General features: G+C 40.8%; 1 protein-coding gene across 1 annotated transcript in view; it reads left to right on the top strand.

Annotated features, from left to right (window-relative positions):
- The window catches only part of CNOT6L (CCR4-NOT transcription complex subunit 6 like), a 105,340-nt gene extending 85,593 nt beyond the window's left edge, over positions 1-19,747 (top strand). The window contains exons 11-12 of the mRNA XM_069743216.1: positions 14,641-14,843; positions 16,368-19,747. Of these exons, the coding sequence (XP_069599317.1) occupies positions 14,641-14,843; positions 16,368-16,580 (416 nt within the window). The 3' untranslated portion in view covers positions 16,581-19,747. The remainder of the gene's footprint in view (positions 1-14,640; positions 14,844-16,367) is intronic.
- Positions 19,748-20,490: the final 743 nt, after the last annotated feature.

Below are 20,490 nucleotides of genomic sequence, written 5' to 3' on the forward strand. Positions count from 1 at the left end.
TAGAAAGCTGTGCTATTGCTGCTGCTGCAATAAAAATAAAAAGCCATACTCTCCTTTCTTGCTTGCAGCTCCCCAGCGTCCGGTCCCGGCGTCTCTCCGCACTGACTGATCAGGCAGTGGGCAGCGCGCGCACACTATACGCGTCATCGCGCCCTCTGACCTGAACAGTCAGAGCGGAGAGACGCCGGGAGGATGGAGCGACGCCCGGCGTGTGGAACGTGGACAGGTGTATATGCGATACTTACCTGCTCCTGGCATCCCGCTCCTTCTCCCAGACAGCTGGTCTTCGGTGCCGCAGCCTCTTCCTCTATCAGCGGTTACCGCTGATTAGAAAAATTAATATGCGGCTCCACCCCTATGGGAGTGGAGTCCATATTCATTTTTCTAATGAGCGGTCCCACGTGACCGCTGAAGAGGGGAAGAGGTGCAGCACGCAAAGACTGTGGGACGGCAGGGGGAGCGTCAGGATCGCCGGGACTAGGTAAGTATGCCTCAGCGCCCTCTCCCCCTCACCCGCCGACCCTGCCACCCACTGTGACTCGAGTATAAGCCGAGAGGGGCACTTTCAGCCCAAAAATTTTGGCTGAAAATCTCGGCTTATACTCGAGTATATACGGTATTTTGTGTCACAACTCGTTTAACAGAATAAAAATTCAAAATTTGAAAATTGCAAAATTTTCAACATTTTAGCCAAATTTTCATTTTTTTCACAAACGCAAAAATTATCGACCTAAATTTACCACTAACATGAAGCCCAATATGTCACGAAAAACATTCTCAGAACCACTAGGATTCGTTCAAGCGTTCCTGAGTTACCTCATAAAAGGACACTGGTCAGAATTACAAAAAACGGCCAAGTCTTTAAGGTCAAAATAGGCTGGGTCATGAAGGGGTTAATAAACTTCTTGAATGGTTTTGAGCAGTGCAGTTTTTAGAATGGTGTCACTTTTGTTTTATTTGCCACAAAAGGCTCCTCAATCACTTCAATTGTGTTGTGAAAAAAGTTTGTTAAATTACTAACAAAAAAAGTTTCAAAAATAGTGCTAATCTAGCCCCTTAGTGACGGAGCCAATTTGGTACTTGATGACCAAGCCAATTTTTACAATTCTGACCATTGGTACTTTATATGTGGTTATAACTCTGGAACGCTTTAACCGATCCCACTGACTGTGTTTTTTTTTGTTTTGTTTTGTTTTTTTCCTGACCTATTGTACTTGACCTCACCTCCTTACTTACCAGAATCCCACACTGTCTTTCTGCTATCTTGGCCTTCTTTTGTGCTCGCTTTCTACAACTGAACATGGACAAAACAGAATTCACCATCAATGTCAATGGCTGCTCACTTTCCCCAGTCCCTCACGCCTGGTGCCTCAGGGTGATCCTCGACTCTGCCCTCTTTCAAGCCACATATCCAAGCCCTTGCCTCCGGCTATCTGAAATTAAAAAATATTTCCTGGATCTGCGCATTGACTACTGCAACCTCCTACTCTCTGGCACCACTCCAATCCATCCTATACTCTGCTGCCTGACTAATATACCTGTTCCCTTTTCCCCCCTCCCCTGCTATTCCCCAGCCTCTCCCCTATGCCAAGCCCTTCACTGGCTTCCTATCACCCAGAGACACTATAGCCCCCACAATGGATCTGCCCCATCCACCTCCCCTATGCCATGGACTATAGCCCCCACAATGGATCTGCCCCCATCCACCTCCCCTATGCCATGGACTATAGCCCCCACAATGGATCTGCCCCCATCCACCTCCCCTATGCCATGGACTATAGCCCCCACCCTGGATCTGCCCCCATCCACCTCCCCTATGCCATGGACTATAGCCCCCAACCTGGACCTGCCCCATCCACCTCCCCTATGCCATGGACTATAGCCCCCACCCTGCATCTGCCCCATCCACCTCCCCTATGCCATGGACTATAGCCCCCACAATGGACCTGCCCCATCCACCTCCCCTACAGCTCCTACCCAACATCCCCACAGTCCCTATCCCTATTGCCTTTATACACTTGCTTTGGCAAAACTGATGTATTTGGTCCTGCCAATAAAGCTTCTTTGAATCTTGAATCTTGACTCCAGTTCAAAACCCTTACAATGATGTACAAAGCCATCCACACCCTGTCTCCTCCATACATCTGTGACATGGTCTCCCGGTATTTGCCTACACGCAACCTCTGATCTTTCAAGATCTCCTTCTCTACTCCCCTCTCATCTCTTCTTTCCACAACTGCATCGAAGACTTCTCCCGTGCTTCCCCCATACTCTAAAAGTCTCTACCCCAACACATCAGACTCTCGCCTACCATAGAAACCTTCAAAAAGAACCTGAAGGCTCACCTCTTCCGACAAGCCTACAGCCTGCAGTGATCCTGAACTTACTGAACTGCCGCACAACCTGCCCTACTCTCTCCTAGTGTATCTGCACCCATCCCCTGCAGACTGAGCCCACGCGGGCAGAGACCTCCCTCCTTATGTACTTGTGTGCCTTGTTTTTTTGCTCATGTTTAACCCCTTAGTGACCGAGCCAAATTTTTGAAATCTGACCAGTGTCACTTTATGTGGTAATAACTCTGCAACGCTTCAACAAATCCCAGTGATTTTGAGATTGTTTTTTCGTGACACATTATACTTTATGATAATGGTAAATTTTGTTCAACATTTTTTGTGTTTATTTATAAAAAATATCAAAAATTTGAGAAAAATGTTAAAAAATTAGCAATTTTCTAAATTTGAATGATTATCCCTTTAATCCAGATAGTCATACAACAGCAAACCATTAATAAATAACATTTCCCACATGTCTGCTTTACATCAGCACCATTTGTAAAATGTTATTTTATTTTGTTAGCATTTTAGGAGGTTTAAAAATGTAGCAGCAATTTTTCATTTTTTCAAAGAAATTTACAAAATTTATTTTTTTAGGGACTTATCCATGTTTGAAGTGACTTTAGGGGTCCCATATATTGGGAAACCCACAAACGTGATACCATTTTAAAAACAGCACCCCTAAACATATTGAAAACTGCTGTCAGGTAGTTTATTAACCCTTCAGGTGCTTTACAGGAATTAATGCAAAGTGGTATGACAGAAATGAAAATGTGTATTTTTACCACCTAAATGTTGCTAACTTCTAAACACATTACTACAGCCGTCAGACTCTAAGGCCACTATTTGGTCATGAATTGCCATGGCAAACATCAGGACAACAAAATCATGATCTGAGGGCACCAATTGTGACAAAGAAGAAGCCCCCACACTCTGTTAACCATTTATAATGATGTAGTCACTATTGACAGCAGCATCTAAGGGGTTAAACAGATTTAGATGGTGCAAATACTGATCGTGGCTGATACAGAAAGTTGTCAGCTATAGTGTACAACCGACAGATGCTGGATTGTCACCTGTATGGGGAGGCTATTCTCTTATATCTCAGGTCAGTTAAAAGACGTATTGGCGGTCATTAAGGGGTTAATTGTCTACGTTTGCCCCCTTTTTTCACATGTAAAGCGCCATGGAATAAATGGCGCTATAAAAAACAAATATGGTGAAAATTTTGCAATTTTCAAACTTCGATTTAAGGGCATAAAAATTATGTCACAATAACATTTCCCACATGTGTACATCAGCACAATTTTGGAAACACTTTTTTTTTTTTTTGGTGAGGAAGTTATAAGGGCTAAAAGATTACCATTTTTCCAACAAAATGTACCAAACCTTTGTATTTTTTTTCTTTAGGGACCACCTCACGTTTTGAAGAGACTTTGGGGGGTGGTTATAACTGAAAATACCCAAAAGTGACACCATTCTAAAAAACTGCACCCCTTGAGGTGTGCAGAACCACATTCAAGATGTTTATTAACCCTTAAGGTTCTTCACGAGAACCAAAGCAGTGTGGAAGGAAAAAATGAAAATTTTTTTAACGTATTTCAGAAATTTTTATTTTCACAAGGGTACCAGGAGAAAATGGACCACAAAGTTTGTTGTGCAATTTCTCCTGAGTACACAGATACACTATATGTGGGGAAAACCCACTGTTTGGGCGCACTGCAGAGCTCAGAAGGAAAATCGAATATCTTCGATGCTAATATGACATATTATATATGGTTTTGTTCAGAATACAATTTTGCATTCTCTCCCTGTAATATTTTTAGCTTTTGAAGCAGTTTTGCCTGAAATTATTGCAACAATATGGGAATTGAAAGCAGAACTAAATATTGTACCGCTTCAGATCCCAAATTAGCCAATCACAGATGAGGTTCTTGTGACCAATCATAACCTGGATATGACAGCCAATCACATTGCATCACATCTGCTGCTTTGTTTGCTTGCTTTATCTGTTGGTCTATCTAGTGAATCGTACTGTAGAGTTTTATGATGGGAGCCTTCAGATTTGTCAGCAGAGGATCGTGTGCGAGTTGTGGTGCTACATGAAAAGGGATATACTGGCCCCCAGACCGCAAGGAAGGTCGGCTGTAATCCGAGTACAGTCGTAAGAATTTTGCAGAACATAAGCAGCTTGGAATTACCCAGGACAGGCCCAGAAAGTCAACTAAAAGTGAGGATAGAGTACTGATAAGAACATCCCTTGCCAATCGAAAGCTCACCTCTCCTCAGCTTCTGCGAGAATGGCAAGAAAAGTGCAATATTAAGGGAGCAACATCAACTGTTAGGAAGAGATGTTTGGAAGCAGGATTGAGAGGGTGCAAGGCCCGAAAGAAGCCATTGATGACAGCCATACAAAGACAAAGGCGAAAACTGTGGGCATTGAAATATTTAAAATGGAGGAAGGAGTGGTGGGAAAGTGCTATTTTTAGTGACGAAAGCACTTTTTGCATTTTAGGAAATGATGGCAAGTCTTATGTGAGAAGGTTCCCACATGAAGAGTACAAGCCAGAGTGTTTAAGCTTCTGAAACATCTGATGAAAGTAATGGTCTGGGCTGTATGGCAGCCAATGATGTTGGAAGGCTTCATATTGTGGAGGGTATGGTTAATGCAAAAAATAGACATCCTTAATAAGAAAATGCTGCCTTCTGCTCAACACTCTGAATTAAATAAAAATAATAAATCTTAAAGTAAAACTTAAATCTGTGAACTTGCATTGGAAGTTTATGAACTTAGAAACCTGTTCACCATTCTACACACTCTACTGATATAGGTATGGTTATGCAGTAAAAAAAAATTATCAAAAATGCGCATACCATAACAATTAATACACTTGGGACATTCAAAAATGAGTATGGCATACAATGAGGGGTTACAAAAACATATATCTTCTACCAGTTTCACTGTAGAGATGCAGAAGTATGAAACACATAGTCTTCTTCACGCCTATGCAGGACTTTTGAACACCATTGTAACTTCAACTTTAACCCCAACACACCCCTAACCATAACACACCTAACCATAACTCTAACCACAAACTTAACCCTAATCCCAACCATAACCACAACCCTAGCCCTAACCCCAACACAGTAACCCTAATCACAACCCTAACTTTAGCCCAACCCTAACCCAAATGGAAATTAATACGTTACTTATTTTATTATTTTTACCCAACTAAGGGGTTTTATTTACACTTTTTTTATTATATATATTTTGATCACTGTGATCAGGTCTACCACAGTGATCATAATGAACAAATAGGAAAAATTTCCTGTTGGTGCTGGCCAGCGCACTGCCATTTTCACCCGGAAGAAGACGCCGGTCTGAGGGACTTCTGAGGGGGGGGGTTTGTGATCGGGGGAACCCATTTCTCTCTCTTGTGATGTGCGATTACATCAGAGAAGAGCGAAATTAAATGGAAAATCAGACTTTTTTTTTTTTTTTTTTTTGCCACTCGCCATTATACTGTTAACAACTATCGCAACACCAGGGTCGGTAAAAACCGACCTGAATTATGTTCTCTGGGGTCCCGTTAGCAGAGACCCCGGAAAAATTCAGACTCTGGGGGGTGCTATACACTTAAACCTCACCGCCATTAAAAAGCAGCGGTGTGGTTTAAGCACCCTTAACTGCCGCCGTTAAAAGGCGTATCAGCGGTCGTTAAGGGGTTAAGTTTGACAATGTGACAATTTCACAATTTTCAAATATTTTGATAGCTTTTGCTTTCATTAAAATATCAACCTAATTTTACCACTAACATGGAGTACAATATATCTCAACAAAATTCAACGGATTCCACCGGTTGAGAATCGTTCCTCATAATGTGATACTGATCAGAATTGTAAAAATGTGGCCTGGCCAAGATGGTGAAAATTGGCTCGGGATGAAGGATTTAAAAGCTGTTATATGTAATGGTAAATTGCAAAGGGGTAATAAACCGGAGTCTGTGCCATTTGGCGCAATCCAAATATCCTTTCCACTGATTAACACCACAAACAGACAACTATTCTTTAAAATTCAGTCTATAGTGACTTTACGTTTCTAAAGCTGGGGTGCTCACTCTTGCCCCAATGTCTTTGTCGTGATGACTTAAGATTATTCTATATAATGTGAAGGTCTAGATTTGCCATTTTTGCACTTGCCAGATGCCTGTCAGTATTACAAGTGCAAAACAGGCCTGTAGTGGTAAGTGGTGAAACTTTACATATAGCATTGTTTCCTCAAGGGGGGTGGGTGTGTGGGTTTTTTTTTCTTTCCAAAATAAAGTGAGCACTAGTAAGCTAGTTAAACCATGAGCAGAGCATGATCTTACGAACGTGTGAAAGTGCTGCACTGACAGATATAAGGCTACTTTCACACTAGCGGTTTTTTTAATACGTCGCAATGCGTCGTTTAGGGGAAAAAAACACATCCTGCAAAGTTGTTTGCAGGATGCGTTTTTGTCCCATAGAGTAACATTACCGACACGTTGCGACATATTGACACATGTCGCAACAGTCGTTCGACGGTTGTGCCGTGTTGTGGCGGACCGCCGGGAGCAAAAAAGTTACATGTAACGTTTTTTGCTGCCGACAGACTGCTTTTTCCGACTGCGCATGCGCGGCCGGAACTCCGGCCCCATCTCCTGGCACCTCACAATGGGGCAGCGGATGCGCCGGAAAAATGCATCCGCTGCCTCCGTTGTGCGGCGCATTCACCGCTAGCGTCGGAATCTCGGCCCGACGCACTGCGACGGGCCGAATCCGACGCTAGTGTGAGAGTAGCCTAAGCCATTGCAATGCTCCTCTTGGTGTCTGATTTGTTACTCTGTAATGTCTATATTGTCTGTACAAGTCCCCTCTAAAATGGAAAATACTGCAGGATATTTTCGCGCTATAGAAATAAAATGTACTATTTTGTTTCTATATTTGAAATTTGATTCAGACTGTAATCCCCCTCCTCCACAGAAGATTCTCTAATGAGGCAGATGGAGGCACTGTGGACGCCATAGGACCTTTGATTCGGCAGGTCTGTCATCTGTTAATGGAATCTGTTAATGGAAATATAGGGGGTTCTGGAAAAGTGAAATGGTTCCTCGATCCTCAAAAGTAATTCAGCAAATTCTACACTTCTCAAACCAAATGTCTCTCCCTTCTGAGCCCTAATGTGTGCCTTAATATTTTGCATGCACATGTTTGGCATTTCTGTAAAGATGAGCGCCCACCTAATTTATGGGTGGGTACATGTCTGCAGAAGCTGGGCATAATGTTCTGGGCACTACAACGGCAGTTTGAAATATCACTCTGCAAGATCCACTGTTGCTTGTCTGGAAAATGCCCAGAGTTAAATCCTCACTACAGTCATGGCCAAAAATTTTGAGAATGACACCAAAATTATATTTTCACATGATCTGCTGCCCTCTGGTTTTTATTAGTGTTTGTTGTTTATATCACATACAGAAATATAATTGCAATCACATTATGAGTACTAATAGGTTATATTGACAGCTAGAATGAGTTAATGCAGCAAGTCAATATTTGCAGTGTTGACCCTTCTTCTTCAAGACCTCTGCAATTCTCCCTGGCATGCTCTCAATCAACTTCTGGACCAAATCCTGACTGATAGCAGTCCATTCTTGCATAATCAATGCTTGCATTTTGCCAGAATTTGTTGGTTTTTGTTTGTCCACCTGTCTCTTGATGATTGACCACAAGTTCTCAATGGGATTAAGATCTGGGGAGTTTCCAGGCCATGGACCCAAAATCTGTTTTGTTCCATGAGCCATTTAGTGATCACCTTTGCTTTATGGCAAGGTGCTCCATCGTGCTGGAAAAGGCATTGTTGGGTGCCAAACTGCTCTTGGACGGTTGGGAGAAGTTGCTCTTGGAGGACATTCTGGTACCATTCTTTATTCATGGCTGTGTTTTTAGGCAAGACTGTGAGTGAGACTATTCCCTTGGCTGAGAAGCAACCCCACACATGAATGGTTTCAGGATGCTTTACAGTTGGCATGACTGACTGGTGGTAGCGCTCACCTCTTCTCCGAGTTAGCTGTTTTCCAGATGTCTAAAACAATCGAAAAGGGGATTCATCATAGAAAATGACTTTGCCCCAGTCCACTCCCTGTACCTTTTTGCAGAATGTCAGTTGGTCCCTGATGTTTTTTCTGGAGAGAAGTGGCTTCTTTGCTGCCCTCCTTGAAATCAGGCCTTGCTCGGAGTCTCCGCCTCACAGTGCGTGCAGATGCACTCGCACCAGCCTGCTGCCATTCCTGAGCAAGCTCGGCACTGCTGGTAGTCCGATCCCGCAGCTGAAACAGTTTTAAGATACGGTCCTGGCGCTTGCTGGTCTTTCTTGGGCGCCCTGGAGCCTTTTTGACAACAATGGAAGCTCTCTCCTTGAAGTTCTTGATGATGCGATAGATTGTTGACTGAGGTGCAATCTTTGTAGCTGCGATACTCTTCCCTGTTAGGCCATTTTTGTGCAGTGCAATGATGGCTGCACGTGTTTCTTTAGAGATCACCATGGTTAACTGAAGAGAAACAATGATACCAAGCACCAGCCTCCTTTTAAAGTGTCCAGTGATGTCATTCTTACTTAATCATGACTGATCGCCAGCCCTGTCCTCATCAACACCCACACCTGTGTTAATGGATCAATCACTAAAACGATGTTAGCTGCTCCTTTTAAGGCAGGACTGCAATGATGTTGAAATGTGTTTTGGGGGTTAAAGTTCATTTTCTGGGCAAATATTGACTTTGCAAGTACAGTAACTGCTGTTAAGCTGATCACTCTGACATTCAGGAGTATATGCAAATTGCCATTAGAAAAAATGAAGCAGTAGACTTTGGAAAAATTAATATTTGTCTCATTCTCAAATTTTTGTCCATGACTGTACAGCTGTAGATAGATTCCCTATGCAGTACAATTTCCAAAATGGGGTCACTTGATGGGAGATTCTGCTCTTCTAGCGATTAGGAAGTGTATGTAGTCTGGAAAATCTGTGCTTAAGGAGGCAAATACCTTTTGCCGTATGGCTATTCAGTATGGTACAGCCACATATTGGGTATTGCCACGTTCAGCAGAAATTGTGATGCAGCTTGATCCATTTTTGCCCATTTCCATGTGTGAAAATGTAAAACCTGTGGCTAAGTTTGTTATAAATGTAATATTTTCTTCACTGTCCAATGGTATAAAATTCTGTAACACCTGTGGTGTCAATATGATCACTGCACCCATAGATGAATTAATTGAGATGCTTTGTAAAATGAAGTCACATATTGGGATGGGGGTTTTAAGGGGAGAGTCTGCTGTTCTGGCAACTCCAGGAGCATTCCCAGTGGGTCATGGTATCTGCAAACCAGAGCAGTAAAATCTGCACTAAATGATGCTCTAAATGGTATTGTGGACTCTGAGAAATTTCGCAACAAGATCCGTGTTTTCAGATTCCCATAAAAAAAACTAAACCTTTTGGGCTAAAACCTTTTCGAGTTAAAACTAATTAATTATTCATTCTTTGTTTCCCATTACCCAACCATAGATTAATTCTTTGGGTGTAATTTCTAACTTGACGTCACTTATGGGGGGGTCTCTGCTGTGCTGGCGCCTCAGGGGCTCTGCCAATGTGACATAGCACTCAATCCATTCCAGCAAAATATGTAGTCCAATATGGGGCTCGTTCCCTTCTGAGGTCTGCACTGCACCTCAAAAGTAGTTTTCAATCACATATGGTGTACTGAGGAGAAATTGAACAACAAACTGTTTCACTTTGCTCCTATTATCACTGTGAAAAAAAAAAAATTAAGGCAAAACTAACATTTTTGCAGGAATTTTTTTTTCCATTTTCATGGTTTCAATGTTATAAACTTATTTGAAGCACCTGTGAGTTGAAGGTGCTCACCATACATCTAGATTCCTTGAGTGGTCTAGTTTCCAAAATGGAGTCAATTGTGGAGGGTTTCCACTGTTTAGGCACATCAGGGGCTCTCCAAACCAGACATGGCGTCCATTAGTGATTCCAGCAAATTTTGCATTCAAGTCAAATGGCACTCCTTCCCTTCTAAGCCCTGCTGTGCTCCCAAACAGTAGTTATCCCCATTAGTGATGAGCAAGTGTACTCGTTGCTCGGGTTTTCCGGAGCACGCTCGGGTGATCTGCGAGTATTTGTTAGTGCTCGGAGATTAAGTTTTCATCGCCTCATCTGAATGATTTACAGCTATTAGCCAGGCTGAGTACATGTGGGGGTTGCCTGGTTGCTAGGGAATTCTCATATAATCAAGCTGTCTAATAGCTGTAAATCATTCAGCTGCGGTGATAAAAGCTTGATCTCCGAACACTAACAAATACTCGGAGATCACCCAAGCGTGCTCTGGAAAACCCAAGCAACGAGTACTTGCTCTTCACTAATCCCACATATTGGGTATCTACATACTAAGGAAAAATTGCACAACAAATTTTGGGGTCCATTTTCTCCTGTTACCCTTGTGAAAATAAAAGTTCAAGCTGAAGTAAAAACAAAAAAACTGAAGGGTTAATACACTTCATTTTAGCCGAAGTTCACACTAGTTATTTTTCCAGCTTTTTATTTTTTAAAATGCTGTTTTCAGTACCCTCAAAGTGTGATCTTTCAGAAATCTTATGTGCACAGCTTTTTATTTGTTTTGTCAGGATTTTGGGCTTTTCATGTTTTATTTTTTTTTATTTTTTTTGCACAATGGAGCTTGTCACTACCTTCAGCATTTGCGTTTTTCACCCATTGAAATGAATGGTGAAAAAAAAAAAAAAAAAAAAACCACACCAAAAACGCAGGTATCAGGTTTTTCTGCGCTCTTGTGCTAAATCTAGCATGCCAAAACTGCAGCAAAATACCAAGTTAAACTCTTTTCTGCAGCTTCTTTCCTGCCAAGAGAACAGGTTTTGCTGCAGGAAAAAAGCTAAAAACTTAGTGTGAACTTGTTTTGTTGGGTGCAGTTTTTAGAATGGTGTCACTTTTGGGTATTTTTTTGTTGTCATATTAGCCCCTCATTCACTTCATATTTTTAAGGGACCACATCACATTTGGCTGTGTAAACTTTGTTGGAAAAATGAGAAATTGAAAACAAAAAACTATTTCAAATTGAGATAAGAAAACATGTGGAAATGTTAGTTATTAACTATTTTGTGTGAGATAACACTCTGGTTTAAGGGCATAAAAACGAAGTTTGAAAATTGGGAAACAATGGAAATTTGGCGAAAATTTTTGCAAACTCGTTATATCTAAAATATATTTTACCACTATCCTTAATGTTGCGAAAAGTTTCAGAATCTGTGGGATCCACTGAAGCATTCCAGAATTCAGAATTGTAAAATTTAGGCTGGTCATGAACTCAAACAGGCTTGGGGGAGTGAAGGGGTTAATGACCAGGTCAAATTTTCAAATCAAACCAGTGTCACTTTGTGGTTATAACTCTGAAGTGTTTCACCATATTGGGAATTGTGGTGGGTTTTTAGTTTTTTTTTTTTTTCTCCCCATCCACTGACCCTAAGAATAAAGCGTTCTTATTACTTTTACACTAAGATTAATGCCACACTTTTCCTTTTTTGGATTTTTCCACTGACCGAACAGTGTGGTGGTTTTTGCAGGACAAGATGAAGTTGACATGGATGCAATCTCTATTTCCAGATTACTTTTTGATTGTTTTATTCCACTTCATTTGGCAGTTTGAATAAATATAGTTTATGCCAAGTTATTTTTTTTTTTTTTTTTTAAAGGGAACTTGTGACCAGTTTTGTCAGTTTTAGTTGATGTATCAACTTATGGATTGCAGCACATGCACCGATTAACTAAAGAACCCCCTGACACCACATGGTTTTTGTGGGTTTACAGGAGAAGTTCTCCCGTGTTGTATGGTAATCATGTCTGTCCAGTCTGATAGGCGTCCTTTCTGGCCTCTCCATCCCTCTTCCTGGCTGCAGCTCATATCCTCCTTTTTTTTTTTTTTTTTGATTGGCGTGGATGACGCATCTTGCATCATCCACTTTGCCAGGTGAAATATCACATCTGTGCAGGGAAATCGTGACTCATGCCTGTGCACTATACTTTAACCTACTGCTGGCAGAGCCAAAAACGTAATGCACAGGTGTGAAACTTTGCCCAGCAATGTGGATGGTGCTGTAGGAGTCATTCATGTCAGAAGACAGCGAGCAGCAGCTGGCAGGGGAGTGATGGAGAGGCTAGGGGGGAAAAATGCCTATCGGACAGACAAAATTGCCATACAGCGTGGAAGAACTTCAAAAGGGTCTTGAGGGATATACAGAGGTTGTATAACTAGTTATGGAGTGCAGTACAGGAGCTGAGTAACGTGATGGCTTTAGTTGATATGACAAAACTGACAGGTTCCCTTTTAATGTGTTCTCTGTAGGGGTTAAACAAAGTACACATTTGGTACAGGGGTGGGCCATTTAAATGGATACACCTAAATAAAATGGGAATGGTTGGTAATATCCACTTCCTGTTTGTTGCACATTAGTATATGGGAGGGGAAAAACTTTTCAAGATGGGTGGTGACCATGGTGGTCATTTTGAAGTTGGCCATTTTGGTTCCTAATTTATTTTTTTCTATGGGAAGGGGGTCATGTGACACCTCAAGAAAAACAATGGTCTGCTTGGTTTTAACGTAACTTTATTCTTTCATGAGTTATTTACAAGTTTGACCACTTATAAAATGTTATATAAAGCGATAACCTTCAGCACTCAGTAAGTCACAAGAAAAGGTGAGGGTTCCAGTTAATTAGAATTTATTGAACAGCTGACGAGTAGGTTATACAGACATCGTTCAACGTTTCGGCAGTATTGCCTTTATCAAGGTAGTCTATATTAAATTAAACACAAATTGCCAAATAGTTAGTACCATCATATGAAACACACAAATTGGGGAAAAACCATAGTGAGGGAACAGGAGCCAATCACTGGTCAGCAGCTGTATTTTCGCTGTATGAGAACCAAAACCATGAAAGAAGAAAATCAAGTGACCAGAGTCAATTTACATCCATAGGGTATGAGTTATGTGCTAGAGGCTATAATAGATGCGAGCCACGTGGATACATGGGTAGTATGAAAATATTCTGGCCCACAACAACTAATTCATTTTCCAGGAAACTGTTCATGTAGGAATGCTCAGACCTGACTCCCATAATGTGGTGGTGCACCATCTTGCTGGAAAAACTCAGGGAATGTGCCATCTTCAGTGCGTTAAGAGGGCAACACATCATGATGGTCGTCGTGGGCCAGTTGATTGGCCACCAAGGTCTCCCGATCTGGCCCCCTTAGATTTTATTTTTGGGGTTATCTGAAGACAATTAACTATGCTGTGAAGATCCGAGATATGCAGCATCTGAAACAGATACTGGAAGCCTGTGCTAGCATTTCTTCTGCGGTGTTGCCATCAGTGTGTCAAGCGTGGGAGAAGAGGGTTGCATTGACCATCCAACACAATGGGCAGCACTTTGAACACTTTTCATAAGTGGTCATAAACTTGTAAATAACTCATGAAAGAATAAAGTTAAGTTAAAACCAAGCAGACCATTGTTTTTCTTGTGAAATGTGCCACAAACAGGAAGTTGATATCACCAACCATTCCCATTTTATTTAGGTGTATCCATATAAATGGCCCACCCTGTATAGCTCACACTGTTCTTGCATCAATGTTTATTGGCAGAATATTTACAAAAAATATTGAAATCAAGGAAAAAGAAAATTAACTATTAGACCCTGTCCTGCTGTGTCTAACAGGCCTTCATAGCTCACAGACCTGGAGATCATTACTTGACCTCTGGCTGCCATGACTACCATTGGCTTTATCACGTTACTGGGGTGCTGATCTGGAATCAGGGAGCCCCATCCTTCTCAGCCTTCTACATTCTTCAATCCCTATTGATTGCAGCATTTAGATGGTTTAACAGCCAGGAGTATGGTTGAGTTAATCCTGAGCTCAAAGTGGTGATTCTGGGAACACAGTTCCTGTGCCCGCATAACCACCAAGATGTACCAATAGTTATTTGCGGGAACGAACTGCAAAATGGGACATACCAGAATGTCCTGTCCTGTTTCCAACCCAGTTCTGTCTTTAGTTATCTGCTGCCGATTTTGAAGATGTATTCTCTCTGCGTTCCTGTTTAAAAAAAATAAATAAATAAATAAAAATAAAATAACTTTTGGGGCCTATATACCATGATAAAGTTCTGCTGTGAAAGTCCTATTTTTATTTATTTTTCTTCACTTTCCCATATTAGGTGTGGTGGAATATCTAACCAATGGAGGAGTAGCTGACAATCATAAGGACTTTAAGGAGCTTAGATACAATGAGTGTCTCTCAAACTTCAGCTGCAATGGAAAGAATGGGACCCCAGATGGAAGAGTTACACATGGCTTTCAGCTGAGGAGCGCCTATGAAAACAACTTGATGCCTTACACCAATTACACCTTTGATTTCAAAGTAAGTTTCCAAAGGATCCCTCCAAGGCGGTTATCACATATTGCATTTTTGCTGCTTATTTTTATGCAAATTTTCCCATTGGTCCCATTGTAATATACATGCTGTTTAGAACACTGGTGGTATTTGCTTACCTAGAACTGCATTTTTTAGCCTCCTTTGTCCCCTTCTGTGTTGGAGAAGGACATATGGCATTGAGATCGGCAAGGTGCAGCAAATGGTGTGTTAACACCGGTGCAATGAATGGCATGTTCATTATAAAAGGAACCAAAAACGTAATCTATTTCTCCAGGGTGCTCCTTTAGCTAACTTGTAAAGGGTTAATTTCCAGATTTTTTTAATGTAAATGCTTAGCCCATTATTGGAAACTCTTAAACTCTTGTATGCATTGGGATAGAGGACCTGTCTCCTGCTCAAAAAATTAAGTTAAATACCCTGTAAGAATGCCTGAAGTCCATGAATTCTGCTGCTCTTATCCTTTTGCTTTTAAAAAGCAATATGTGAAATCTCTTCCTCCAAACCAACTAAGCATTTCTTCAGTGTATACTGTAATAGGCGTGAACCTTCAACCCCTCCCTCCCAGACACTGCAATTCACTGTTCCGCAGCTGGTCTAGCAAACTAGCAGTCTCACTGTCAAGCTGTGATTGACAACTGCTTAGAGGGAGGGTGTGAAAGTGTGCACCCTTAGGCTATGTGCACATGTAGATGGAACCCCTGCGGATTTTTCTGGACCTGTTTTGAGAAATTCACAGGTAAAAAGCACTGCGTTTTACCACAGATTTTATGCGGTTTTTGTGCGGATTCCACCTGCGGATTCCTATAATGGAGCAGGTGTAAACCGCTGCGGAATCCGCACTAAGAATTGACATGCTGCGGAATAAACAAAGCAGCGTTTCCACAGGGTTTTTTTCCGCTGCATGTGCACTGCGGATTTTGTTTTCCATAGGTTTACATGGTACTGTAAACTCATGGAAAACAGCTGCGAATCCGCAGCGTCCAAGCCACTGCGGACCCGCAGCAAAATTCGCAATGTGTGCACATACCCTTAGAGTAGACACTGGAGAAATGCCCAATTGGCCTGTGAGATGAGATTTCTCACTTGCTGCATTTTAGAACACCATCTTCAATTAAGCAATTTAGTGCAAAACTGAAGAGGTAGAATCAGTGAAGTGCAGGTATGTTTAATACCCCTTGCTCTATTACTAGGTGCTCGAATAGCTGCCTGATTGGTCCTTCAGATATTTTTATTTGGTGTACACATCCTGGTGACTTTCTAGAATACTGTGGGAACTTGGTTTTTGGAAGGCAAGATGAATACATTCAGTGTGCTAGTACTGGTGACAAATACCTTGGTAACTTTTTGCCAAGTAAGGCATCTACATTTCTCTTCGGTCAGTTGCAGTTTTGGTTTGACACATGAGGAACAATTAAACTTCATATCCTGCTTGCTTGTATTGATCAATTCTGTAGTGATAATGTACATTATGTATTTATAGACTGTATATATATTTTTTTTTTCTTTTAGGGTGTAATTGACTACATCTTCTACTCCAAGACACACATGGATGTTCTTGGCGTCCTGGGGCCTTTAGATCCTCAGTGGATGGCAGAGAACAACATCCCTGGCTGCCCTCACCCCCACGTACCCTCTGACCACTTCTCACTGTTAACGCAGCTGGAACTCCATCCTCCACTTCTGCCTCTCATCAATGGGGTACACTTGCCAAGCAGGAGGTAGTGCCGACTGAGGCTTGGCAATCTTTCTCATGGACCTGTACAGCTGTAAGAGTCTGTAGGAGTGAAGTATGGCCAACCTAAAGCTGCTTTTTCACGGCTCCTTCCCTTCTGTCAAAGCCGTGGTTCTGCATTTTATTGCAGGGAGGCAATATTTGGCATTGGGGTTGGTACAGAATCTGTCCTCCACCCCAACTGTATTTTTGTTACTTTTTAAAAAAAAAAAATTTTTTTTTATTTTCTCTGTCCATATTTTCTTTGTCTTGTAAGAAATACCGATGACAGCAGCTAGATACCAGGCTGTTTTCCCTTTTTATTGAGTTGACTCCTTCCAATGTGTAGTTAATAAGGACACCCGACTTTGTAATTGTCCCAGGGAAAACAAGCAACAATGTTTTTACCCTTCTCTGTAAAGGCTACCTTGGCTCTCCTAAAAGTAAAGCACAATCTTGCTTTTACGCCCTTCTCAGACTCCATTCAAAAAATTGAATTACTTTTAAAAGTTTACAAACGCTTAGCTATTTTTGTTTTCACCCATTGTTGGCTGAACACCGACTGGCTATTAAGAGAATTGTTGAGATGGACTGATTGCAGCTCTGTCATGAATTTTACATTTTTTTTTTTTTCCACAACCTGATATCTGGTTGGTCAACTCCCCAACACTGCTCTTGTGTATTGCCACATTTTACATTCGGTTATCAATGCAGTTAAGCTATTCGTATTTTCATATCCTTAAGGATTCCTAATGGAGGAAAATGATTGCCAGTCTAAAGTTGTAACCAAAGATGCCACTTGCCAATCCAATTTTGACTATTACTCCAGTCCCAAACCCAGTCTTTCTGGCTTAATCAGTCCTGATTACATTCATTGTTCTCTTAAAAGCCAGTCGGTTGGAAAGACGCAATAGCGTTAAATGTAAGACTTGGCGCAACCCAACCAACACAAAAAAAAAAAATTGGAAATATTTTAAAACCTTTATTTTTTCACACTCCTTTTTTGTTTTCCCTCTTATCCCCCAATTTTGTAGCCATAAGGAGTGGGTAGCAGTAGTTTACCTCTTTGGGGTTTCACAAGCTCTCATTGGCCAATTATCCTGCATTTTCAAGACTCAACACCCAAATTCTCCTCTCCCATCTGAGAAGTTTCACAATTCAAAATGTAGAGTAGCTTGGTAGCCCAATGTACCTTACCTATAAGGAGGGTCTTCAACTTTGTTTTCAGAACACCTGGCTATGAAGGGGTTAGTCTTGCTGGTATATATAAAGATTTTTTTTTTTTTTTTTCGTTGAAAAATTTGTATTGCACTGGTTAAATGGCCTCTAACTGCAACATTTTCTTGTCTCTTGCTGCTATGTTTTTAAAACTGCTTTTAAATGAATATTCTCAATGCACTTTATTGCTTTGTCTCAAAATGTGGTCGCTTCTCAAACACAATCTTATCTAAACTTTTTAGCAAAGGGCCCTTTTGAAAATGTTACTGCTGCATGTTAAGTAGTCAATTTGATAAATCATAACACATGACTTTCCCTCTCTTCCACCAATAAATGACTCCATTCCTTTTCTTCGTGTGGGTTATGCCACATGCATATATCTTCTATAGAAACTATATTTTCCTTAAGGTACATATCAACTGTAGTCTCTACTAAACTCCTAAAGTGCCTCCGTAGATATGTTTTCAATAATAAACTTTATTCCATATGACTGAAATTTGCAGAAAAAAAAAGTAAAATGCCTTGTAAAGCCCTGCCTCACTTGGTCCAGACCTGCTCCTGTAAGGCCTTGTTCACATGTGATCTTTGTACAAGTTCCCCCCTTCCGATTTTAGCCAAAAAAAAAAAGTTGAGCCAAAATGCTTTTTTTTGTTTTTTTTGTAGCTGTTTTTGGCTTGATACGCTAAACATGCAGCCGAACAAGGGCTTAATGCAGTCTCTTTGCATCAAGTTTAGCTTTGAATGTAGAGGCACACTAAGTCTTTGCTAACACAAATGTGCATCCAGTCTCCCTAGTCTGTGACATTTATCTCCTCGTTGTAGGGTCATCCACTCTTGTCCCACATGTGCTTTGCTTTACTGTGGTGCATAGGTGTCCTCAGCTGTTCAAACCTTGTTACTGTCCCAAGAGGAACTAGGAAGATATATTACATCCACTTGGGAACTGTTTGGTTACTACAGACACATTCAAATCATTAAATGTTGAGCTAGATTATCTGCATTTACAACTTCTCAGGTACTGTATATATTAAACTGTAAAGCATCAGACAAAGGATTACTGTTTTTGTAGTCTGCTTCTTTCAAGAGAAGTGACATGTAGCAGCACAAAGTACTTTAAACATGAGAAGGCCTAACCCTGACCAATGGCCATTGGGGTCATTGTTGGTGAAAGAACTTGGCCCCTCCATTTTTATTTATTCGTTTTTGGTGGGGGCTGTCAAATGGCCATGTCGCATTGAGCGATAGGAATCACTGCATATGTGTAAGTCATTTAGTGAATACCAGCCGACTTTATAAACCATAAATGCTTAGCTGTTGCAGTGTTGACTATCTGCGGAGGTGGCACTATCTTCTCTTCTTTTTTTTTTTCTGTTCACCCTTTAACTTAAATGAATTAGATCATGTTAGTAAATACATTCTTTAGGTTGCTACTACATTTACCACTTTTTTCTGTTTAAGTTATTATCTTGATACTGGCTGAACTTTACCCCCTTCTTTTTTCCCCCTGACGCCTCTTCTTTATCCCCCTCCCCTGCTTATATTTGTTACTTTTCAACATGGCCCCTTGTCATGGACAAAGTAGCTGAATGCAAAAACAAATTAATTGCCTATTTTTATTTGCAGTATGTGTGGCCAGGACTATCCAACTTTAAAGTTTTAACATTTATACCTTCAGAGTTAAAATTGTGAAAGGATATTTTATTAAACTATGTCCAGTTTTTATTCATAAAAAAAAATGTACTCTGTAAATTTGTAAGAATAAAAATTGTTTTTGTTTTTTTTTTTATTTTTAACTTAAACCCCTTCACCGCCAGAGGTTGGAGCAATTTGAAGACCCCTCTTAAGGTCAAAGGGATACATTTGCTTTTCAAACATAGTTTGTTTTGCACTCAGATCTGTCTGTTGGTATTTTCTTGTCCTTGCATATAAATGCCATTAAACCCATTATACATTGGTAAAATGCGGAAGCACTGATTTATTTACTGTTTGGTAACATAACTTGAAGCTTGTCTCTAATATTTTTTTTTTATTCTGTTATTGAGTTGTAAAATTTCTGCTGTAACTTGTCCACCTCTTTCTGCAGAAGTTGTAAAAATCCTATTTTGTGATCTATGCATCAAGTCAACTGCAGTCTTTGGTAAATTTAGAGATACGCTCAACCAGAAACCAAACTTTTTTTTTTTTTTTTTAATATATAGGGGTTGACTTTCCAAATATACTTTATGGCATTTCCCCAGCTTGGCAAATGTGTTTGACCACCGCTGAGTGGGGAGGGGGCGGTCCATGTGCTCTGACAATCTCAATTTATTGCTATGTGAATTCCAAATACATATTCGGATTTCCTGAGCACTGCCAATCGCTTTCACTATGGAACGCCTATAGCAATGGATGGAGACAGCCACACGTGCTGCCACCTCTACACACTGGTAGTCACATGTCAGGGACTCCCTTTCTGGAGACTTGTCACATATTTTATGCCATAAAGATCTCGAGACAATACCGTTAATGTTTCGACAACCATTTAAAGTATCACATTGCTGATTATTCATGGTTTTGTCTCTGACCATTGGTAGCATTAGGGATGTAAATGCCACATGTCATACCATTGTTCAGACTCTCATATCAAGTTCCTGTTCCAGTTTTCTGATGTAGAACATGACTTTTCTTGCCTGACATCAATTTTTTTTGTGCTCCCTTATTAAA

Source organism: Ranitomeya imitator, chromosome 1, assembly GCF_032444005.1.
Source record: "Ranitomeya imitator isolate aRanImi1 chromosome 1, aRanImi1.pri, whole genome shotgun sequence".
Classification (NCBI taxonomy): Eukaryota; Metazoa; Chordata; class Amphibia; order Anura; family Dendrobatidae; genus Ranitomeya; species Ranitomeya imitator.